The 25,168-nt window shown below is 36.9% G+C and overlaps 3 protein-coding genes across 3 annotated transcripts; 1 reads left to right on the top strand and 2 right to left on the bottom strand.

Moving 5' to 3' along the window:
• The first annotated feature begins 953 nt into the window (after positions 1-953).
• On the top strand, positions 954-3,387 carry LOC149002931 (Calcium-dependent lipid-binding (CaLB domain) family protein). Its single transcript, XM_089136974.1, has one exon. The coding sequence runs from the start codon at positions 1,816-1,818 to the stop codon at positions 3,133-3,135; it is 1,320 nt and encodes a 439-aa protein (XP_088993100.1). The 5' UTR covers positions 954-1,815; the 3' UTR covers positions 3,136-3,387.
• A 145-nt stretch (positions 3,388-3,532) lies between these two features.
• Positions 3,533-9,373, bottom strand: LOC149002932 (tornado 1). Its single transcript, XM_089136973.1, has 3 exons — positions 7,460-9,373; positions 6,049-7,295; positions 3,533-5,171 (listed from the first exon to the last, which is right to left on the bottom strand). Exons 1-3 carry the CDS (start codon positions 8,967-8,969, stop codon positions 3,762-3,764), a joined length of 4,167 nt encoding a protein of 1,388 aa, XP_088993099.1. The 5' UTR covers positions 8,970-9,373; the 3' UTR covers positions 3,533-3,761.
• Positions 9,374-12,006: 2,633 nt separating this feature from the next.
• Positions 12,007-16,563, bottom strand: LOC149002933 (heterogeneous nuclear ribonucleoprotein 1-like). Its single transcript, XM_089138011.1, has 5 exons — positions 16,332-16,563; positions 16,073-16,194; positions 15,551-15,775; positions 13,945-15,154; positions 12,007-12,590 (listed from the first exon to the last, which is right to left on the bottom strand). The coding sequence occupies exons 3-5, from the start codon at positions 15,770-15,772 to the stop codon at positions 12,577-12,579; spliced, it is 1,446 nt and encodes a 481-aa protein (XP_088994137.1). The 5' UTR covers positions 15,773-15,775; positions 16,073-16,194; positions 16,332-16,563; the 3' UTR covers positions 12,007-12,576.
• Between the last annotated feature and the right edge of the window lie 8,605 nt (positions 16,564-25,168).

Raw genomic sequence — 25,168 nt, forward strand, 5'->3', positions numbered from 1 at the left:
GTCTGAATTCGAAACTTTTCTCATTAGAAAATATTTGCATCTATTCGATAAGCAAATGGATTTGAATTCAGATTATTGCTTATTAGATTAGATAATTTATGATTTTGGTAAGATTATTTTAGGGCCTGTTTGGTTATATGAATCCAGAGATTTCAAATCTCTAGATTCATGAATTTGAGATTTATACCTGTTTGGTTGTGAAAATCTCTAAATTCATGAAATCTAGAAATTTATCTTTTTACACTAAAAACATGAATCTGTAGATTTATGGGTATAGGTGAAATCTAGAGATTTTATTGCCACTATAAAAACATTACACATTTTTGCATTCACAAAAATCACGTTGATCAAATATTTTTTTTAGGATGAATCTACAAATTTTATTCCACAACCAAACAGTTAATTTATGAATTATGACTCCATAAATTTAAAATCTATAAATTTAAAATTTATAGATACTTGAAATCGTCAGACTCATGTAACCAAACAGACCCTTAAAATGTAGTATATATAAATTTAAATGGTAACTCATTAAGTGATATTTTGACACTCACTGAAGTATGGGAATTGATCTGATCATTAATTAGATAATTGATCTGATCGGATAATTATTGGATAGTAGTGTATGTATCTGAACTGAATTCTATTGGTTTGCATTTCTATAAATAACTCATCAAGACTTAACTTTTAATAAAATTTTTTTCTTTTTTTGAATTAAAGTTTATTCGCACTAGTTTTCGCACACTTTTGACTACAACCTTATGGTAGCTTTTACATTTACATTTTTTCGTTTGAATGAAATGAAAAAATATATCATACATTGTACCCGTGGGATATTTTCATGTGGGAAGTGTAGCTGAGGGATTAGTAAAGGTGGATGCCTTTTCCAATGAACATAAGAATAGTAAAAAAATGAAGCTATAGTGGCCTTCCATTCCATTCCATTCCTTTCCATTTATAAATGTGAGCAGAGAGTAAAGACAAAGATTTAAGGTTCCAGACCTTCTTGGGATTACAAAAAAATATCCTCTTCAAGTTTCATTTTTATAGTTTTGTGTTTTATTTACTTTTGTTTTAATTCTAATTTGCAGGTTCAGTTAGAAGAGCATAGAGTTAGCTTCTTTCAGATTCACATCCACTGCTGCTTCAAAGACGCCTCGATTGACGAACTAATCAGAGACATATTTTTCTGGATAGGAACCCATATCCAAATCCTCACGAATTCTTCTGAAATCGGTTTGACTTTGGGTGCAAAGTGGAAAAGAAACAATCTTTCTCACCTTCTCGAAATTGAACTTTTCTTTCTTCCCAGTTTCTTCTTTTTTCCTTTTACCACCCTCTTCTGCTTTCTACTTTAAAATCTGTAGATTTCGAATGGTTTAACATTTAACTTTATCGATTATTGCTTCTAGTACTATCTAGGTTACTGTGTGTTGTCTTTCCTCTTTCCCCTATTTCACTCCCTTGGATTCTGCTAAAGTTTCAATCAACAGAAATATTGTAGTCTTTATCGGATTCTGTTCGTGTCTGCTACTACTGTGATAGGGGTTTTGATTTACTTTTAAGCTCGGGATCTGGGTTCTGAACCAATTCACTTTGAAAGTTGAAAACCCTTCAAACTCTTATTATTGTTGAGAGTTCTTGGCTTCTTCTTCTTCAGAACTTGTACTCTGTTTCTTTCGTAGCTAAAGGTCTTCAGTGTTGGTTTTCACCAATTACTTGGGAGTCTTGAGTAGAATCTTTGATTCTAGTCTAGGTTTCTGCTGTTCAAGTGTTGGATTTTGGAATTTGTAATTTAGGGTTTGGTTAGTGACCATGGCATCCTCACAGTCGTTCGTGTCTCTTTTCGACAACTCTGCTGTCGTTGGAGAGCCCTTTAACCAGATGCGAGGACTTACCCTTCAGAATTCCGGCAACTTATCAGGTGGGAATGGAGTCCATGAAAAGGGAGGCATAGTAGCAGATTCAGAAGGCTTCATCGGTGTTCTTGAAGTTTATGTACATCAAGCCAGGGATATCCAGAACATCTGCATATACCACAAGCAAGATGTCTATGCCAAGCTTTGTCTGACGAGTGACCCTGAAACTACTGTTTCTACCAAGATCATAAACGGTGGAGGAAAGAACCCAGTCTTCAATGATACTCTACAGCTTAAAGTTCGAACTTTAGAGTCATCTCTGAAATGTGAGGTCTGGATGCTAAGCAGGGTTAAGAACTATCTTGGAGATCAGTTGCTGGGTTTCGCATTGGTGCCTCTGTCTGATGTTCTTGTGGGTAATGGGAAGCTGGCACAAGAGTTCATTCTGTCTTCCACTGATCTCTTCCATTCTCCAGCTGGGTTTGTCGAACTGGCGATTTCCTACAGTGGAGCATCACCAGATGTCATGGCGATCCCTTCTCCAGTGGCCTCTGCTAATTCTAAAGCTGCTACTGTGCCAGATTCCGAAATAGTAGATTCAATCACCACTGAATTCGATAAGATCGAGTTCCCAGATCCTAAGATCGTCAATGAAAACCAGAGGATGGTTTCTGAGTATTATGGAATCCCATGTAGCCCCCTCGATTCCCAGAGCTCTGAGAGTTTGGCCACTTCAGAGACTGACAACCACCTTACTTCCAACATTGATGATGGTGCTCATGTTGTGGAAAGCTTCTCAACGGGTAGCCTGGATTCCCTTGAAGTTCAAAAGAGTGATACTCCACCGAGTAGCGTTTCAACTAATGGATCTCCCTCTGCTTCAATTCCTAAAAGTTTCGAATCAGTTCCTGATACTCCAGGGACTGGTAAATCTGCAGATGAAGGACACCAATCTCCTTCAAAAGAGAAAGGAACCGATGTTGGAGAGGCTGATAGTGAGACCTCTAATGGAGTGCCAAGCAAGAAAGCTTCAAAACCCCTGGTCAGTGTAAACATTGAACAGCCAACGGTGGTGCAGCAGGATATTGTGGACATGTACATGAAAAGCATGCAGCAATTTACAGAGTCTTTGGCAAAGATGAAACTCCCACTGGACATTGACAACGATACTACCAAATTGGGAACTGCAACTCCCAAGTCCAACTCTGATCTGAAATCACCAACATCGAAGGGCACTGGCTCCAAAGTGTTCTATGGGAGTAGGGCTTTCTTCTGAACTCTCTCTTGGGTCAGTTTGATGGGCACACAGGTGACTTAGATTTTAGAAGCAAACACTAATAGTAGTAGCTAGTAAGCAAGCTTTGTACTTCAGTTTGTAGTGGAACTTTACTTTTGTGTGCTGGAATACTTCAGAGATGACTGGGAAAGAACACTTTGTATGTGGTGTTACATTGTTCTTATGCAGTTCCTATGTATTTCATTAGTCTTATCATCATCTTTCCTGCCTTTTTCTAGTGATTTGGTTACTTTTGCATATCTGAATTGTTTTCTTTTCCAATCCAGAAACGTTTAACCCAAGTTATGCTTGTCAAAATTCTATAGCATGGATCAAGAATGTTTTTAGGGTATAAGCTATGACATGGAAAATGCAAGAGAGAAATCAGACTTGGATTTGCAAAGCATAAAGAGATAATGAGCTTTACTCTTTATCTTACATATTTAAAGCTGAGGATACAACAAAGTGGATGCAAGTTAATCCTACTCCCTTTAGATCTTTCTCTCATTTGGCTAACAGACTTGGAATTCTGATTATTGAAATACGTATCTAAATAAAGCCTGAGAGATGAGGAGGCAGAACTGAGGTTCTTTTAACGGACTTGTTGCCTTGCCCTTCCCTCTCTTTCAGATAGGCACTTCAGTTACTTCATGTGCTCTTATTTGCAAATGTCTCCTGCAAATCCATGCAATCTGCCCATCGTCTATGTATCTCACTCTCCAGAGTCCAAACTTCTCAGCAATTTGTCTTCCTGTTATGCATCCTTGATCCTTCAGGAAATCCACAAGCCATTGCTGAGCCATTTTTAAATTTTGTTGGAAGTCCCTAGAGTTTTCTCCACCTCTTTGTCTTCTTCCACTCTGCATTCGTCCAATAGCTGCAGCCCCCATTGCTCCAGCTGCCATTGCCCCGGCTGCCCCCGCCCCAGGTGCCCCATAGTGAAGTGAAGAGTCCACAAGATGAGCTACTTCCCTGCTCAAGTCGGGTATCAACTCTCCCATCCCTGCTGCTAAATGAGCTCCTATCTTCAGAGCAAAGGTTAACAGTGTCATGAATTTCTTCATATATGGAACCAAGCACTTTACAGCACTGTTATCAACTTGCAGCAGATCACAGCCCATCTGATCTTCGACGACATGCATTTCTCCTCTGTATTCACATAACATTTGAAGACGCAGTGCAGACATGCCAGAAAATATGCTGGTAACTAGTCTTCTGGAGTAGTTATCTGCTTTTACAAAGTAAAACATGTGTGGCAATTTTCTTTCTTCTAATTGAACATTGTAATTCACAAGGTAATTCACTTTGCGATGAAGCTCAATCAATAATCTGTGCTCATAATATCGCAGCCCTTGTATCTCCTGTTTTACGTCTCTGATTTCCTGTTCAATTATCTTCAGCCTCTGAAGCACTGCCTCAACACCCTTGGCAATTCCAGCCAATGTTGGTTCCACTGTGCCATCTGGTTCATTACCTGCTGCTGAATTAGGGTCTGGATCATTTTCTGGTGTGACTGCCAGTTCCATAGCAAGATGGTAGAGGTCATTATATCGCCGGTGCAGTACTTCTCGGAATTCATCGTCCGATAGGAGATCCCTGGCATAGGCAAACCCAGCTCCTAAAATGGGTTTTCCTCCATCTGATACTGAACTCCATGTATGCTGATAATCATACATGCTTTCTGCAGGAACTGAGAGCAGTGCATGTTTTAGCTGTTGGAGAGGCACGAACTGTGTTTTCCTGTATCTGGGAGGTGTCAAATGTTTCACACATTCTGGCCGGAGAATATTCTCAGTCAAGGTCACTCCATGGCAGAGACTCTGGATTGTTGGGATTATGAGCTCCCTAAATAGTTTTAGAGTTTCTGTAGGATTCTTTGTGGAGCATGCAAGGACATCAATGAAGTATCCCATCTGTCCTCCAAGTTCCACTCTAACATAAATGCCATTTATGGTTATTGAAATGAGGTACTTCTCCAGACTGTAAGTTGCTCCATGCTGATTCATTGATCCAACAATCTTGTTATGGAGATGCACCTTCACAAAGCAGATGAGGTTTGGGGGAGAAGAAAAGAGTTAGTATATCTGGCAAGTGAATGAGATCGGGGTGTACAGTTTCTATTTTAGAATTATTACAGGCACTAGATTCCTTCAAAGAAACGGTTCCTGGGTAATATAAATTAGCCTTTCATTTGAAGTCTTGGTGAAAAACTGCACCTACTTTGAAGCTTGAAGCCAAGCAACTTGGAATGTAATATATCTTTAAAAAATGCCGAAAGGTAGTCACAAAGTGACAAAGAGAAGACAGAAACCCTTAATCCCATAAAACAAGCAACCTACCAATTTGTTCTTTTGTGGCTCAAGAAATTTTCAATTGAAATTTATCTTTTGTCACATTATGATATTTCAACACCATGAATAGGCCCTTTTGAGAACAGTTGGATTATTGACTCAATTTTCAAAGATCTCTCCTATTCTTTATTGCTATTTCAAGATTGTATTAAAAGTTCTTAGAGGTTGAATATCTGACTGATGACTTCCTCCACTGAAACGAAAAAGAGTCATGTGGATGCAATGTTCTTAGAGGTTGAATACGTGACTGATGACTTAATCTTTGAAATGAAAAAGTCCATGTGGATGCGATCTGATCTGGATGTGGTTCTTTTTCACTACTAAAAATGAGAATTTTTTTGATCTGGAATGAGTGAGTCAGTGATGATAAGGCCTCGGGTGTCTGCGGCAACTAATTCCATCACTGATCACCTGAACTAAATCCATTGACCTGATCAACTTAGCATGGTTTCCTAATTTTGAAATAAAATACTTGTGGTGGTTGAATTCACTGAACACAATTGGAGTATAGAATCAAGATATGAGAAAAGAAAAAAATCAAAATGCAATGGAGGCTATTTACCTGCAAACGAGGAAAGAAGCCTGGTGTGAGAAACATGTGGCTTGAATCAACACACTCAAGGTGCCTCCCCACATAAGTGCAGTTAGGTGTGCTTATCTGCCATCGTTGTGTTCTTCCCCTACCCTCTTCAAGAATAGAAGGAATCAGAAGTAGAGAGTTCGGGTCCCCAGGGTCTTGTTCATAACATAATTCCAGTTTCTGCATCATTTTGACAAGATCACTGGCCTCCAAATTCTCAAAAACCTTTGAGCCCATTCCTGGGATGTGACTCTGTAAACTAGCTTTAAGAATCTTCTCCAGTTCTCTTCTGCTTACGAACCCATTATTCTCAGTTGTACCTTGCCTTCTTACATCTAATTTGATCAGTTGGCCAATAACCTCCCCACAGAACCACTCATAATCTAGGATTAAATACCCTAGATCTTCAAAGAGGATCACTTCACCAATATGATGAAGACATTTTGCTACTGCCCGCCTCCTCGTTTCCACCTTCTCTACACTATCGCGCCTTGATCGGATTCTCAATGCTGAAACCTTAACCTGACACAGGTCACAAAATTCCTTCCACTTCAGTGCTGGCCTGTTGAAATTCTCTGACCTCCAATCTGAGAGAATTTGTATTAGATCATTGCAGAGCTCATAAACCTGAGGAACTCTTTGGAGTATGGTCTTGCTCGTCTTTCGAACATGATGAGCAAGTTTACTCACTGAACCAGTAGATCTTCCATCAACTGTAAATACGGTTGGATAGAACTCAACAAAACCTTGGAACCTGTCTCTTAGTCTCTGAATTGAGCGTACGGTAACCTGTAAATTTTCTGAAGGTTGCATGATTTTGTCGAAGTGAGTGAGAACTACTGTCACGTTTGGTAGTATAGACTGTGGCCCGGCTTTTCTCGAGTTTGAGACTATGAACCTGAGCCAATACAAGAGGTCTTCTTCTATCTCTCCAGGGTTCTTAGGTTCTCTGTTGTTCGGTTTCTTAAACAAACTGGATATGATCAGAAAGAATGAAGCACTTCCATGCCCGGGGAACATGAGATCATGGAGGGCATAGTACTCATGCTGACCCGCAAGATTCCATACTGAGATCTTGATATCCTCATCTTTGAAAGTCTTAATTTTGATTCCACCTGTTTTCACAACAGCTTGTTCAACTGGATTCACCAGTGTTCTAACCTGATCCAAGTAAGGAAGCTTTGAAGAAGTGAAGTTTTGTGCTACGGAGTTGCAAAGAGTAGTCTTCCCTGCAATTTAGACTTTAAATGAATCTGTGTTTTTCCTATTGAACTTCCAAAATCATGGGAGAGATGAAGTTTTCAACAAACCGTTCATAACCAACTACACGTATCACTAAATTTGGTAACTAATTATAACTAGGCAAAGTTCAAGTTTACTATTGAGAGCTTACCTGCAAATTCTTGCCCACAGAAGAACACTCTGCAACTCTTAGGTGCCATCAATTGCATATCCTTGAGTAAATCAGTATCTTGTTCCAAGTTCGCGTTCTGGCCTAGTTTCTGATATATAATGTCAGCTTTACCAGAATTTTGCAGAGGTGTCCTGTTGAGATCGATATCTTCAATCCAAGGATTTACTTGTAATATCTCCATTATTGTCTGTAAAACCAACTCCCCTCGAACCCCTTTGCAGCCCTGGAATGACAAGAATCTCAGAGTAGCATTCGTCTCCAAGCTTTTAAAGATTCTGATGATATCTTCCGGTGTGAAGCTTTCATCATTATTAATTCCCAAACGAACCAAACTTTGGTTGGTTGTGAGCATTTGCAAGATTGCAGAGAGCCCATCTCTTCCAATCCTGGTTCTCCCTCCTCCGAAACTTAATGACGTGAGTGTTGTGTTTGCTTGGTATTGTACAGCTGAGAACCTACTCAATGGGCAAAGCAAATATTCAACTCCTACTCCACCAAACCAATTACCATCGAGGTATAGGCTTTCCAAGCACTGGTTCTTGAAAAGCCCTGCTGCAACATAGACAACTCCCTTGTCCTTAAGGCAGGTGTTTGATAAGTTCACCTCTTTCAGACTTCGGTTCTGTTCTAGAACCCATCGGAACTCCTTAGCCCACCTTGATTTCAACCGAATTCCAGTCATGTCCAGGGACCTGACTGTTGTGTTCCACCCTAGAGCACAAGCAATCCTACAAGAGCCTGATGAGTCAAGCCTGTAAATGCGAAGTGCACTGTTCTCAGGTACAAATTCTACAACCTTGGTGGTTTTTTCTCCACTTTCTCCACTCCAGACATGAACTTCCATTTCTCTGTTTCTTGCTAATACAGCAGAGATCAAAGGGGCTGCTGTGATAAAGCTTGAATCAAGGATTATCAAGAGCTTCAGGGAGGAATTCACTTCGATCATTTTCGAGAATTCTTCAGCCCCTTTTGACCCAATTGAGTCTTCCCATATCTGCAATTCTTCCAAGGTCTCGTTCATCTTTAAAGCAGAAGCAAGGAACCCTGCCCCAGTGGATCCAATAGCTGACTCAGACAAGATGACTTCTTTGATTCCTCTATTCCCCTTCAGGATTTCAGCTAGTTCCATTAGACCATCCCTACTGAATCTGTTCCTTCTGAACACCATCTGCTTGATGTTCAAGCTCTTCTGAAGCAAAGCATGGAGACATTGAAGTTGATTTAGCTCCCATTCAACTCCCTGAAATTCCAAATTTCGGAGAGATGCTTGGGTAGTCTTTGTTTCCCCTACGACTATCAGAAGCTGTGAGAAGAATGAGAGGCTGTCTTTGTCTCTTGAGATGTTTATGTTCATGGAATTCTCTGTTTCCTGGTAACAGTTTGAAACGGGTTGGGAAAGATAGAAGGAAATGCTGTGCAGGTTTTTGCTTTCTGACTTGATTGTTTGAAGACTCCATTGAAGATCTCTGAGGTTTTGGTTTGACGCCATTAAACTCTAGGTGTTCTCTTAACAGATGAGGAGGGCAAGAATCTGTGAAGGTAGCAGAAATATATATCGAGTTCCCACTAATTTTAAATGGAATCTTTAGTTTCCAGACTTACAAGTTATCCCTAAGGATTCTCTGTTTTAAAGATGACAAAGAACACTTGGACATCTTACATCTACCAGCAATTCTTTGTAGTAATTTTCTCATATAGCTGTTGGGCACTTGGATTCCTTCATTGCATAAAAGTCTAAAAGCTGGACAGAGAGACAGAGAGGTTCTACTTTTCTGAACTTTTTGGGTTGTAAGCCTGTAAGGAAGAAATTCCTTCCTCTCCTTTCTGTGTTTTCTCATTGGCAAAGGATTAGGGAATCCAATGAAGACTAAAGGTAAACAACTGTGAGAGACAAAGAGACCACAGTTTAAAGGGAGGCAATCGATTATCACAATTGGATTAACAGAGAAAAAGGCTTTCTTTGGTGTACATTATGGATCTAAAAAAATACTGAAACCCAGATATATTGTATTTTCTTGCTTCACGGTCCCCTTGCATGTCCTTTTGCTTTTGCAAAACTTGATTTGGGCTGCCCATGGGCCTAAATTTATGGCCCACATGACCAAATTTGTACTAGTAGGCCTGAACCATTTTCCCATTAACACCACAAGCAGACCTCCTAGGCTTGTAAGTAGTTCTCCTAGTAGACCTGAAGTAGGTTAAGTTGGGTTCGGATTCTGCTCTCACTGTAGCCTTTCACCATACAATAGGAATGGGGCCCATTTCTGAGCATTGCTTATAAGGTAGACTAGAGACCGATTCGATCCTAAATATGGGGTTTGAGGGGAGCACTATCCTATACCCTAGGGTGTATGTGCAAAATACCAACACTTGGCCCTCTAATTTGAGAAAACTTTTAGCAATAAAGATAATGGATAGAAAGATCATTATCAATAATTAGCTTTTAGGGTATTTGATAAATTCGTAGTAAAGTGCATAGTTTACCATTAATCCACTTAGGGGTGTAAATGGATTGAATTCCGATTGGATAGTGGTAATACCATATTCAGATCCTATTATATTTGGACGGATTGGGATTATATCTTATCGATTTTCAGACAGATTCAGTTGGATTAGGATGATAATTAGATAATTATTTTCTTAATTAGATTCTTCTAAATTGACATGAATATAAATTGAATACAAGTTTTTTATTACTTGTTGACATATTTACCATTTTATTTGTAAGACTAGTTTGAAATTTAAGAATTTAACAACTTTGGTAGTTATCTTAGTAGAAAATCTTTAAAAAAAATCACATATCTCACGTAAAAATTTATAAAAATAAGAAATAAATAAGTTACTTAATCGGATAGACAAAAATCGGTAAGAAAAGGATAATACCATATCCACATCCTATTAATAATCGAATGGATTCAGATATAGATACGATGCAAATTCAGCGGATTTCGGTTATCCATTTACACCTCTAATTCTTATTCCACTGTCCTCGATGCTAAATCTTGTCTCTTCCCCTTTTTATGCATTCACGTGTCGTATTATGCGTGGGAAGCGCGGGATGGCGTAGGCACTACACGACCAGACAATTGTTTAATCTCATGTCCTGATGAAAACAGGGGTTGCCCCACAAGTCAAAAGGCAGACAAGAATTTTCACCAATTCCGGAGTTGGGTTAAGACTTAAGAATACTCAGACCATGGTTGGGTAGTCCGATGTTCAAAAGCTTCCGCTATCACAAGTAGGCATTTGAAAGTGTTGTTGAGTAACGTCACGATCAGATGTGACACCATTGCTCTTTAAGCTCTCACAAGTTAAAAACTGATGTGGAAGTCAAACCAAAGAAGACCCACCAGGCCACCACCAACCTATACTCTGTTTTTTTTTCCTACCAGTTACTACTAGAACAAGCAACTTGGGATGAAACCCAGATCCAAAACCACTTCAGTCATGGAAGTTGAACAGAACTGTTAGGGTAGTTGGTAGTTCCTCTTCCATTTTAAGTGCAGAGCTCACGGGCTCAATTTTTCCTGTCTTCACCTTGTGCCCTATTGAATGGTTTAGCTATTGGGCTCAGATTGGTTGCATTGTCCATGCCATATCAAGTATTGACCTGACCAATACCACATCGATGGTGTCTGAACAGGGGTGGGCAAAATGATCCAAAAAAACTATATCAGTATCATTCTGATACTCTGTTCATGTATAATTCCATGCCTTATAAGAGGGAGGGGCAGATTAAACTTTTTATTCGAGGTGGGTGTGAAGGGTAAGGTAAAGGGTTCAGTGCCCACTTGTCAAATTCACCTTTGAAAACATTCCCAGCGACTTGTCTCATTAAAGAAAGCATGATTGAATCGTTTAAACAATCCAATTACTATAGAAGATCTTGACTGGATCCTACATTCTATTATACAGCAAAGACATGTGACAAAATCATATGCCCATTCGTGTGAAAATCATATTTTAAATGAAAATTTTGATCCAAGTAAAATGGTGCTAATATTTTCAATGACTTCCTTTTATAATGTACATTATAGCATGCAGTGCAAAATTCTGTTTCATGGAAAAGAATCCATTTTCCTTCTTTTTACATTAGAAAAACAGAGCAAGAGGAAATGGCTCTGAATCGGATTAGAGCCTCATTTCCAGGTTACATTGAGAGGGTGCTCGACCCTCCATGTCTTAAATATTTCATTTCTATCAACAGGCTGCAGAAGATGGCCCTCTCTAGTTATCATATTTACTAGGATGACTTGGTTGATCAAGGACACAGTGGTAAACCAAACCAAAAGAGGTGAAAACAGCTTCTTCTTTTTTGTGTGTGTTTGTTCTTTTTTTGGGGTGTGTTGTGTGTGTGGGGGGGGGGGGGGGGGGACCCTAAACCTATCTCTGAGTTCTATCTCCAGAAGCCAAACACAGTATTCATGTCTCTGAACCTCACAGCAAAGGATAGTGAACAGTTGGTAAAGTGGCAGTCAATATCAATCTCATAGACAAGAGTAGTGTTTTGCCAAAATGAGAGAAGATTTTTCCATAGAAATTGAATCAGAATATTTGGTGACTTATTACTGGGGTCCCATATGGGAATCCCTCAAAAGTTTCACACTAGTAACAAACCAGATCCTCTGGTACAATCTGAGAAAAAAAAACCCAGAAAAGGAAAATAAATGAAAAGAAAGGAAGCATACCTGACAAAAAAACAACTTTGCCAGAGACATTACAGCAGGAAAAAAAAATTAAAGAAAAAATAGTCTATCGTATATGTATCGCTGTGTCATCAGAGATGCACGATACAGTAATTTGGAACCACTTTCTGAATACATCCCGCAACTGATTTTACATCTCAATCAAACCCCAATAAGGAAAACCTAAATTAAAAACTCAAATTACTCAAACCTTACACAAAATCCCTTGTAACAGCTTCATTTCTGAATTCAACTTCTTCAAAAGAGCAATCCAGTTAGATCTAGATAATCAATTTCCTTCTTACTGAAATGTATTAATGCTGGAGATGTACGAAAAACACAGTCATTCACCTGGTTCACTGAATTTCCTTTCACCTAAAATAAGTTTCTGACATCCAAATGATAATACTCCTAGGTAGCAATCCCTGAAGCAAGCAATGGATCAAGACCATGTCAGTACCATGAGTCAAGATTGCCATAAATTAAAATTCAAGTTATGAACCAGCTTTGAACACCAGACGAACAGATCATCATCGATGTGCAAAAGAACCTTTCACATGTGTACACGAAGATCCCCACTCCAAATACAGTGCCCCCACTGGAACTCTTTGTTCCAATCCTATTTGCTGATCAGTGACCTATCATTGAACTGATGGCACAATACCACCAGTTCATGACAAGTTAACCTCACACCCACGGAAGAAACATTTGTTTCAGTGGAAACAATCTTTAAACCACAAATAAATAAGATGACCCTCACCAAAAGATCAGATCACCATGAGAAAAATCTTCAAACAATATTAAGATGGAAAGCACTAAAACAAGATCCAGATCCGCACTAAAGAACTCTTATCAAACAGATACATGGATGAGTTCAGACAGAAAAATATCTTTTAGTACAGGATGTCACACCACAAATAAGCAGCCAATCTAGAAGATTACATGATCCAACCAACTGGATCCCATTTTATACATCTATTTAATCCAAAATAAACTGAGCTCATTATTGATGCCAAAAGCACCTACGTAACTATTCTGAAGTATTCATGACTGAAAAAAAAGTTCATTTTTTTTCCGGAGTGAATAAAAGCACTTTATGTCAATTTATTATTGACAAAGCATTACCATAACAAACAACAAACAAGAGTAGACATCACTATGTATGGGCTTTGAGGCCCTGATTGTAAAAAGTGTGCACAAAATGTATAGAGTTAGTTCTAAGGCTTTTAGGATTTTTCATGTCCCTAGAAAACTCCAGTATTCAAACCATATAATATAGCCTATTAGGTTGACAATGATGTTGTCAAATAGAGTTGAAGGGCCCGGCATCCCAATTTGGTTTTGAAGAAATCCTTGTTGAGTTGAGAAAACAAAAATTGGGCTGAAGAAGGTACATTGAATAGATCAGCCATTTAGTTCTGTTTCAAATTCAGAGTGTAAACTATATCACCCCTGGTTTACCAAAAATGAAAAAGAACCTATATCACCCCTGTTTTGGTCATGAACTAGATTAAAAAATAAATAAATGGATTTGTCCTTGCGCTTTGAAATGGCTAGATCATAGAATTGTGTCACACGAAATACATATGATTTGTGGAACTTCATGTATCACATGTCATGCAAGAACCTAGAATCCTACAGTTCATTATGTATGGAACTATATAGAGTTAACATAAGTTGCTAAATTTTGATAAGGTGCTAAAACAAAGATAGTTTGCAAGAGCAGCTCATCGGAAGTAAAACAAGATGACAACAAAGACAAAGAAGACGATTTTTTACCTCTATTTGATTGTCTATTGGTAACATTGTAACTACCAACATAGCCCGCAGAATTTTTAGCAGAAGCATCTGATGTTGTATTGCCAAGCCCATAACCAAATGAACCAGACCCATCTAGCTCTGAAGAGGCAGATCGCCAAGTGGAGTCTCCATATGCTGAACCACCACTATAAAAGTCACCAAATGGCCTATCATAACCACCATTTGATGCAGCATATGATGATATTGGGGGCACACTAGCTCCACTGTTTCTACCATATCCTCCCCCACCCAAACCAAAACTGCTATCTCCACTTCCATAACCAAGATTCCCACTAGAATAGCCAGAGCCAATCCCTCCACCTTGAGCCAAAATAGAAGGAGATGAGCCCCAGTTTGCTCCACTATTGCCAAACGAATCTCCTCCAATGCTACCACTTCCAGAACCACCCATGTAAGAGTTAGAACTTGCAGAGTTTGTGGCAAAATTAAGTCCTCCGTTACCCCAAACATTTCTACTTGCTGAGCTTATAATAGAACCACTTCCTGCATTGCCCCCATTATATCCAATAGGACTGGCAAATCTGTTTGAATTCCCAGAGTAATATGGATTCAATCCCCGTCCATAGCCAAGACTAGCACTGAAGTTTGTGCCGCCCCCATAGCCGGGGGTTATACCTGGTTCAAAATTCAAACCCATTCCATAACCAGGATTACCGAATGATGGAAAGCCACTCCTGTTGCCAGCAACTGGACCAAATCTACTATCCATCCTAACTCCATAGCCACCAACTGAGCTTGGGTTATACCCCTGAGCATATCCAGTAAGGAAGCTATTCATCCTACTCAATCCATAGTTAAAACTACTGAGTGGACTGCGACTAGGCCCAGGGGACAACTCTTTGGGAACAGCCCTCTTGACTTCAACCATCTTGCCATTCAGTTCATGAAAAACATTCGTCAACACCTTATCCACAGCTTCCTCTGAATCATATGTGATGAATCCAAAGCCCCTTGGCCTTTGGGTGTTGTGGTCATACATCACTACCACATCCGTAATTGTCCCAAACTGATCAAAGTACTTCTTAAAGTCACTCTCCGTAACCGTGGACGCTAAACCTCCTACAAATATCTTTTTAGTGCGGGTAGGACCCGGCGATCCATGAACGCTACTGTTGTTTCTATTCAGAATGTGTTGATCATCCCTAGGTACAGCCTTCTTTGCCTCAACCTGAGAGTTCAGAACCAGTGAATACACTCTGTAAATTACTAGTTGAAAAAAATAAATCTTCACCAACTCCTTTTGATTGAGGAGAGCATATACAGTTGCAGCAAGATGCATGTAGCCCCAAAAAAGAGGGGGGGGGGGTGTGCGTGTGGAAGGAGAGAGTGCTTTTGCCTCAATCCCAAATTTGTTAAATCTGAATCAGGTTCAGAAACTACAAATTCTACAATAAGAAATTTGACTCATAATGCTGGAAAAGAGAGTAACTTTTTGGAACTCATCAAGGTGGTATGGATAGGTAAGATGACTGTATTGAATATCAACACAAGTTTCAATTTGTACTTTTTATCTTTCTCATGATCATATGTTGATTGAAAATTGCTGCAGGATCAAGTAACTTACTGTTCTACCATCTATCGTGTGTTTCTCCATTACAACTCTCTCTGCAACAGCAGGGTCTGCAAAAACGACAAAACCAAATCCACGAGCTCGACCTGTGGTCCGATCCTTCATAATGACTGCCTCCACCACTTCCCCATAAGCTTTGAAATATTCCTTGAGACGATCTTCATTCGTGTCCCAAGAAATTCCGCCGATGAAGAGTTTCCCAAGATCCGATTCCATTTTCTGCAACACCAAATATAAAATTCTTAAATTTACAAATCGAAATACAAAGGTGTCCAAGTCCTCTATGCCCCCACCAAAAATTAGAGAAAGTTGAAGCAAATTCTAGTTTCTTTCCATATTCACAAACCCAATTAACATAAAAACGAAAACCCATCCATCAGATCCAATTCACAGCATATAATTCAACATAAAAATAAAGAATGAAACAAGGAATACAATTAATAATAAACCAAAAATATATAAGCCACTGAATTGAAATGTAGATAGAAAGATCCAATGAAGGTAGAAGACGCATACCTTATCCGAGAAATGACCCAGAACACGATTAGACAATATATCAGACGTGAAATGGGTATCCTCAAATTCAATCCAGGAACATCGGGACCTTCATGGAACAATAAACCCGCAAACCAGGATTCCTGAAAACGAAAAATATAAAAATAAAACCACCGAATGAAAATTAAGAGCTGAATCCAAAAAGATCCATTCGTCATAGATCGAGATGCAGAACAAAACCCAACCGAAACAAACAAGCTAAAAACAAAAAATAACTCACCGATTGAAAGAACCCAGATGGGAAATCCTGGCAATCTAAGATCTGAGAGGAGGCATAAGAAGAACAGAGGGCGTGTTCATCCTCCTCAAAAAGGCCCCCTTTTTTCTCTTACTTTGTTCTTCCAATTCGATTGATTCAATTAAAAAATTGAAATTTTTATACAAGAGAAAAGGTTAAGATGTACAGAGATGGGTTTCGAATCTCTGAGAAGGTAGAAAGTATATAAATAGACAGAGGTCGCTAATCCTTCTCTGGTGTAAGAAATTAGGAGGTGGATGTGGATGATGATGTTTTTTTTTTTCTTTTTTCAAAAAATAAAAATCTTTTTAATTATTTTTAATATTTCCTTTTCTTAAATTTGTCCAAAAATCGAAGTGGATGTCTCGCAGAAAAGATTGGTCACCATGTTCATCTTCTTACATATATTTCGGTCTTTTGTTTTCTTTTCCTCTGAAATACTGCATTAAGCTTACCCAAAAAAAAAAAAAAAAAGAAATACTGCATTAAGATTCTAGTCTGTAACCCATAATTTGTAGATTTATCCATTAACAGTAACTGATAAACTTCTTTATTCGAATCCAATGGAGGAGATCTTCTCAATGCTGGGTCTTTTGACTCCAGACAAACAGCACCTTGAGAAGTCCAATAATTGGGTTTGATCTGATTTTGGTTTGGTTGGATGGGTTTCTTTTAGGGTTACAATGAGATTTGATCTTACTTTTTATTGGTTTGAGGAACTGACCGGTTGAATTGGATTGGTCCAATTCATTTGGACCCCCTTTCAGGGTTATCTTAAATTGGATTGATTTTGAGACAATAATGGATGAATTTCCAAGCCAAACAAATAAGATTAAAAATCACTTAAAATTTTCTAATTTTCTCTACACAACACCCTCATGACACTCACCATTATCAGACAATATTTGATATCTACTTAAGAAAGTTTTTGTTTTGACTTTCTTAATGGAGAAATGGTGGTTTCATGCTCGCATTATCAATTGACTTGGATATTGTTCATCCATATAATTGCAATGGAGTTGATGGCTTTGGTTCCTTACTCACCAAGACTATTTTCGTGGTAACTATAAGTCAAGCGCTTTATTCTCATGTAAACCTTTTTTTTTTGTTATAATATGCTCAAAATAATAAAAAAAGACCGGCAGATGTAAAAAGGGAGAAAAATGCCATTTGGATGTAAGAGCATGTAAAATTATCATTAAATTTCTTAATAATTAATTTTTTTTTTTTTTTTAATTCTATGATGCCAAAAGTGTGGAATGTAACTTGGGACTTTGTACAAGAACCATTCTCATATCTCTTAAGATATACAGATGTTTCATGAAGAAAAAAAAGCAAGCTACACAAATAGTGCCCAACTTAGATTGGTTAGACACCCAGGTTCCATCCATGCAAGTCAAGCCTATACGAGAATGATTCTTGTACGAAAACTTGAAGTAGACATCTCCTGATGATAAGGCTATACTACCAAGAAGTAATCGCTTGTGAATATACAAGAGATAATTTTCTAAATAGACAATTTAAGGGTAGGACATAATGAATTGAAGAGCCATTAATTGGTTTCTTGCATAGGAGGGCAACGAGGCTATGTGTGAGAGAGAACAAGCTAATGTAGCCTAGGTACTTCGTTAGAGATCCATTTCCATAAATTAAAATCACCCATGAATCTATTTTTGATTTCATACGATGAAGGATAAGAACATAATGTCTCGAATGAGTAAGAAAGCTTTCTCCATTAAAATGTGACATTATTTGATGCAATGAGCTTTTTACTAAAAAAAATATTACAACAAGAAACTTTGGTCATTAGAAACCAAAATCCAGGTTTAATTGTTTGATGGTTCAACCAACCAACAGTCCTAGCCAACTTTTTCTTTAAAGGAAAAATCATCTTCAAGCTATAGACATTCAAAACTTATGATTGTTGGCTTCATATGAGATTTTTCACAAAATTGGAAAGTCCAAGTTGTGTTCTCTCTGCTATAAATGGTGCCCAATAAGTGACAGGCCCTGAAGAAATAAGTGGATTAGAAGCCAAAAATCCAAAATATATTCAAAGAATGCATGTGATGGCAGATCAACACTTTGTGGATATTTGATTTGGACATATTATGAGAATTATTTATCTGTAGGTAAGGGTAGTGTTGATACGGATCTCGCTCGTCCTTCCCTGTCAAGAACCTGCAAGATACGAGCTCGACCTTGGAGGGTCGAGGTACGTCTCCGACGAACAAGTCAGTACCAATAATATGATCTCAACTACTCAATAGAGAATTCAAGTAATTGATCACAAGAAGTATGATTACCTGCCCTCTAGTGTTTACCAGAGGTCTTTATATAGTGTATGGTGATAGAGTTATATTCGGAATAACCCTGCTTTGAGTTATTGTAGGAGAGTAACTCTTTAGAAGAGTCCTTTTACCTAACTAACTCTCTTCTCCAGTTGTTGGGTGGTAGGAGTCTACCTTCATGAGGCCATCTCATATTGCTATTCGGATGGATTTATTAGTGTGGTCGGTCCTACCATGAACCTCCTGGTCGGACCCTGTTAGTTTGCGAACCTGGTCGGATCGTGCAACCGCCGGTTCAGACCGGGGATATAGAATGACCATTTTAGTCATTAACAGGTAGATTGATCAATTTCATCTCATAGAATCTAATTGGAGAAAAGGAGTCACTGAGATCTTAGAGAAGCCAAAAAAAATTACTGTGGTGTTTTTTTTTTTTTTTTGGTACTGGTGCTTTTTTTTTTTTAGTACTGGAAATGAAATGTGCCGAATGGGTGCGAACCCAAGACCTCCCCATGAGAAATTGGGCTTTTAACCGCTCTACTAACCCACCAAAAATTACTATGGTGTTGATGTAGCAATAAATTGTTACTTGATATTTAGAAGATAAAACATATATATCAAACTTGATAATGAAATCAAATGGTTAGTATTCACTTGGATAATTTCTATGTAAAATAGACAATATCATTACTATCATCGAAGGATTGCTTAGTCAGTAGTGACCGCCACCTCTTAGTGAAGAGGTCATGATTTAATTGTCCCTGTGATTTATGTAATAGTTCCCACCGAGTTAATTAAAACAATCAATTTTAAAATTAAATATATATATATATATACACACAACATCATTACAGTATTTGTGGAGACATCCGATAAAATTAAAACAAAGACAATATCATCGCATGATTCAAACGTCATAACTGGATGAACTTCTTCTACAACAAAAACTTTAAAAAATAATAAATAAATAAATAAACAAAACAAAACCAAGATGAACTTTTTTTTCTAAAGGAGATTTATTTCATATAAAACTTTATTTTTTTTAATTTTTATTTACCATTCTTTTTTCCTTTGATGAATAGATAAGCATCTTATTCACCTTTATTTTATATATTATTTTTTTTAAATTTCTATTGAGTGGAGAATCAAAGTAGCCAAGGGAAGGTATGCTGCTTTCTCTGTCTTTCTCACAAGAAATGACCTTGTTGTCCTTTTATTTTTTAAATTATTTAATTTTAATTCATCTTCAATATGTGTCTACAAAATCATTTCTTTTAAGATTAAAAATATAAATAAATTTCAACACAAAAGAGTTGAGGATATTTTAAAATTAATGCTTATTTTTATTTGGATTTTTTTTTCTTCATGAAACCACTTATAGTTTACTAAAGAAATATTGAACATAAAAAGTACTAGGAGGGTATTTTAAATTTGTGCTAAAGCACCAAGGTTTTATAAACCCTAAAATGAGTTAGTAAACATTCACAGATGATTAAGGAGCTAAATGAGGTTAATAAATTATTTTTTTTATTTTACATAGTTTAAAGAGTCAATCAATTGGTCTTTCATTCAATAATAAAAGAAATAAGAGAGGTTAGCAAAATTATAATCTTAACAAGTGGTTAGATCTCTTACCAGAAGAAAAGAAAAAAAAACACTCAAGTGGTTGGATCTTGATTTATTCATCAAAATATACCTAACCCTTTAAAGTAAATAAATTATAAAAATAAAAAATAAAATAAAAAAGTTGACTTTTCTGTCTCTTTAATGTACTTCATCTCTACAAATATTTTTACAGAATTTCTGCCATTTTATCTTTATTGTTTTCTAATACCAATTTCTAATAAATGTTAAATTTACAACCCCTTTTTCTCCCTTACCAACCAAGTAACCAACACAAATACTTGCCGGCAGTAATATTTTTTTTTCGGAAGATGAAGTTCAACTGTGCCAGTTTGCGTGCACATCGACTACATCGTCAAGGGAGACACCTCGACGAGGGTCGAACCCACAACCTTTTCATTAAGAAACGTGAGTCTTATCTGCTAGAACAACTCTGTGTTAGTTCACTTTTTTGAAGAAATCATAAATAAAACTTTTGAGAAGGAAATAGAAATAAATAGAGACTGAATATAGAAAAGAAGAAGAAAAAAAATCTCCATTTTGTTAAAATGAAAACTGAAACTAACCACATTTTGATGAACCAAAGTTATTACTACCCAATGGAAGGTGCTTTATTACTAGATCCTACTCAAAGATCAGACCACACTTTAGGACTCCCGCAACTATTTCATTCACAGCCATGAGCGTGGGACCTTGCTTGGGTCCTGCGCAATAAATGCGCAGGACCATCAAGCCATTCACTTTGGGAGGTGGGATCGGAATTTCTGTCAAAATTTAGATCTCGACCGTCGAACTTGGATCCTACGGTCGAAATTTCTGCTTCATGATCCTACGTAGGATCCAAGCTTTTTCGATGAGCGTGTATACAAATGGAGTATGGAAAGCGTCTTGTCTTAGTGGTAGGGGAATCCTATTCACCACTCAAGAAGGGACTTTCATTCCTAGGCAATGCATAGCTGGTTGGGCTAAGTTCAACAACAATAGTGGAGGCTGAAGCTATTCGTGATGCTTTCTTGATGGTTGAGGCTTTAGAGATTGATTTTATCTCAGTTTTCTCGGATTGTTTGTTTAATGCTTTTTTTTATTCTAACTTTAGTTTAGATTGGCTTCTTCAGTAGTAGTTGATGATATATTTTCTTTATTAGACAAGTGTTTTTTTTTTTTTTTTTTTGCAATTGTGTTCGTCACTTCAGTTTTCTTGCTTTCTTCGAAAGCCTTAGGTTGGCTTGGAGTTTGGGGTTTTGTCAAATTCAAGTCGAATCTGATTCTAAGGAAGCTGTTGCTCTCCTCGACCCTTGTAGGCATGCACAAGGGAGTATTGTTCGTCTCATTGAGGAAATAAAAACCCTTTCATGCGTTAATGAAATGGTGAGGTTTGTACATCTTGGTAGAGAAGCAAACAAAGCCGCTGATTGGATGTCTAGGGTACAACTTTGTCCCTTGGACCCATGGGCTTTCTTCTCAGATCCTCCAGCTAGGTTAGAAGGAATTCTCATGGTGGATAGAGAGTCTTGTTTAAGTTAAGTTTTCTGTTTGTTCATTTGGGTTGTTTAGCCCCGTCTTTGTACCGAATAATAATAATAATAATAATAATAATAATGATGACGAAATACATTTTTTTCTTACAATTTCTTACCTAATTAGTAATATATTTTTTATTTTTCTTACCTTATAAGCTTTTCTTTTGGGGATTTTTGTTTTTTTGAGTTGTTCTAGTATTCACTATTCATATATTTGATGAAGTGTAACACTAAGTCTATCTACTACATGTCAATATGTGGATTAGTCTATGTGAAAGATGATCTCACATTTATTGCAGTGGTCCAATTTTAACATAAATAAGTAAGAAAACTATTCAAAGTTTGAATAACATAAGCAAGTTTGTAGAACTTTTCTTTCTTTTTGGTTTACTTGGAAGAAAGAAAGACCTTATTCATAAGAATCTATAGAAGCCAATGTATCAATTTATGTGAATTTCATGGTCACAGTGTTTTCTTTTCCCGTGATTTGTATATTGAGGATGGAGATATTACATAATAATATAAGGCGAGGATTTGCACTTCGAACTCTAACTTTTTACTTGGAGGTGTTGGTCTTTTACCAATTCATCTACCCCTCGAAATTGATCGAAGCCATTTTGTTTTTGAAAAGTTTTGAAACTAATTGCATAAAAACAAATGCAACATAATCCCAAATTATGGTTTTTTTTTGGGGAAAAAATAGAGACTTATATTGATAGAATACAAAAAATATTACAAGGTTACATTTTGAAAGACCGACAACCATACCGCTCCTCTTGAATGAGATTTGTAAGTTGGTCCGACAAAGCCTGAAGATCAAGTAAGACCTCAAAAGTCATAGTTGGCAACTTAGTCAAATTATCCGCCCAACGATTAGTCTCCCTAATCCCAGCAAGCTACGGATCTTCCGTAAAGTACGGAAGATACCCAAAATAACACCAATAACCACCCGTGAATCAGACTATACAACAACCTTATTCCTTCCAAATTTTGATATTTATTTTTTACTTTATCTAACATCTCATTTCCCAAATTTATATTTTCGTCAAAAATTGTTATTTCTATTTGTAGTAGGTTTCAAAGAATCTTGATCAATACTCGATTAATATTAAAATTAGTCAAGATGAAATCTCCATTCGAAGTAGAGTGATCATTTCATAGCTGTGTGTTTCGAAATGGAAACAGCAATCAAGCATTTTTCTTCTTTCTTTTGTGAGAAATTGACTAGAATTCCATGATACAAGATTATCAATTTTTCCATGAAACCATTAGTTCTATAAATAGGGAATCCATTTCTCAAGTAACTTTTTCTTTCTTTTTTTCTTTTGAGTAAACTCCATTCTCAAATGGCTTTTGCTAATAATTTTTGGTAGATCTTTGTAGATAAACTGGTGTCCTATCAATCATTATTGCCTTCTACACTTGCTTTGACCAAGTCCTCAATAATAAGTTTTTGATCCATTTTAATCTGAACATGTTGATTTATAAACAAACTTGTATAAGTGGTTTCACATCTTTTCCACTTCAATATAGGATGTCTACATAGATTTTCCATTTTGTTGATGGTTTGTCAACAAGTTTCACCATAATAAACATCAAGTAGTGGAAATCTATTTATAGTGTGGTTGGATAGATTTTTCATTCTTAAATGATAAATTTTCTAATTATATCATCCAAAAATGTAAAATAAATTTAAAATACATGGGAGAAGGCTGCGATAATGGTGTTATTAATCATAAAAGGATTCAAAGTCGTTACTTCAAACATCACTGGTTAAATATAGATAGGTGAATTTGGTATGATTTATAATCTCTTGTTTTTTTCAGTTAAAATTATGATCCTTGTTTTTAATAAAAATAAATCAATTTAAACATAAATTTTTTATCTAAGTCATTTATGATTTATTATCATGATTTGTTAATTCTTGTTTGTGGATATCATTAATGAACATGTTCAGAATTACTACTAAGTAAAGGTAAAATGGTAAAACCATCAAAAGTTAGTACTAGACATTGATTTTGTTTCACTCCGATGACCACTTTGTTCGCATCTTCATTTTAATAACATTTTGGAGAGATATCAAAACCATTTGAAACTAATAAAAGCGAACCATAACCTATCTAATTACATGACAAATCAAAATCAACTTAAGTCAAACATGATACATAATATATTATTCACTTAAATATACCAAAGCTATTTCATATTATACAATATATTATATCTAGTGGTAACCCAATGGTTATTATTAATTATCACTCCTATAACCTATTAACACAACTGATTATTCATAAGTCATAAACATAAAGAGAAATTATGCCAAATGAGTGCAATTATTCACTTTTTATTTGTTTAGTTTTAGCAAGTTTGGCTTGGGATTATAATGAGTGGCTCCATGGATTTACCTGGATGGAACCTAACATGCATGGGACGTGGACGACCAAAAAGAAAAAAATAGAACTAGAGTTGGATTAAGAAAATATAATGGGATCTAAAGGTGATAATTAGCAATAGGAACAAGATTAAAGCACTAAAGTGCGACTTTAGTCACTAGATTATGAAAAAGCAAGAGGGAATCAAGTTTGATAATGAAATCACTCTCCCTTTTGGTTAAGTGCTTAAATCTATTAATCTCTACGTTGAGTTTCATGTGCAATGTAATTCAAATAGGATAGATGGAGTGAAGAATTGCATCCCTGTTGCTCTTGAATCTGGCTTCTCCTGAGTTAGTTCGAAGATAACTCGAGTCAGCAACGAACCAGCTATCTGCAAACAATAAGAATTGTGAGAGTGGGCCGTTTCTATAGACAGGAGGCCAACACAATTCCTCTTTGTGAGGAGTTAATGCCCAAAGGATTCTAGATTTCTTGGGTAGTTGCAGGAGAGTTTTTTTTTTTTTTTTTTTTTTGTAACAAATATGCTTTTTATATATAGGGAAATTGGGGTTGGGATAATTACATATGCCGTCGGTAAGGATTGAACCCACAATCTCTCCACTGAGAGGTGAGTTCTCAACCAATGCACTATCCTTCCATTGGACTATAATCTTGGCTTACTTTCATCTCTCTTGATTTTTTGCCCTTATAGGCAAATTTCATGTTCTCCCTCTTGAGAAGACTAACCTTGATCATTGGATATGCCTATGTGAGATAAATGGCTTACATGCATTATGACACCTTCCCTTAGATCTTGTCAATCATTTGGACTTACATGTTCCCTTGATTTGATGTGTCCCCTCTTAAACTCTAGACAGATCACAAGGAAGCAGTCCCCTAGAGGATTAGGATGAATTAGTATCCCTATAATGAGTGTTAAGTACTTAAGGTATATGAGTAGAGCATAAAATGCTGAATTTAATGCTCTGATGTATTTATAGCCAGACACA

This window comes from Hakea prostrata, chromosome 10 (assembly GCF_041222555.1).
Source record: "Hakea prostrata isolate BN-2017 chromosome 10, UWA_Hpros_2, whole genome shotgun sequence".
NCBI classification, from domain to species: Eukaryota; Viridiplantae; Streptophyta; class Magnoliopsida; order Proteales; family Proteaceae; genus Hakea; species Hakea prostrata.

Coding starts and splice junctions, on each gene's coding strand:
- LOC149002932 (XM_089136973.1), bottom strand. CDS start 8,969: ATGGCGTCAAACCAAAACCTCAGAGATCTTCAATGGAGTCTTCAAACA. Junction 7,296..7,459: donor CTGTGGGCAAGAATTTGCAG/GTAAGCTCTCAA, acceptor TCTAAATTGCAG/GGAAGACTACTCTTTGCAAC. Junction 5,172..6,048: donor GCTTCTTTCCTCGTTTGCAG/GTAAATAGCCTC, acceptor TGCTTTGTGAAG/GTGCATCTCCATAACAAGAT.
- LOC149002933 (XM_089138011.1), bottom strand. CDS start 15,772: ATGGAATCGGATCTTGGGAAACTCTTCATCGGCGGAATTTCTTGGGAC. Junction 15,155..15,550: donor ACACGATAGATGGTAGAACA/GTAAGTTACTTG, acceptor CTGAACTCTCAG/GTTGAGGCAAAGAAGGCTGT.
- LOC149002931 (XM_089136974.1), top strand. CDS start 1,816: ATGGCATCCTCACAGTCGTTCGTGTCTCTTTTCGACAACTCTGCTGTC.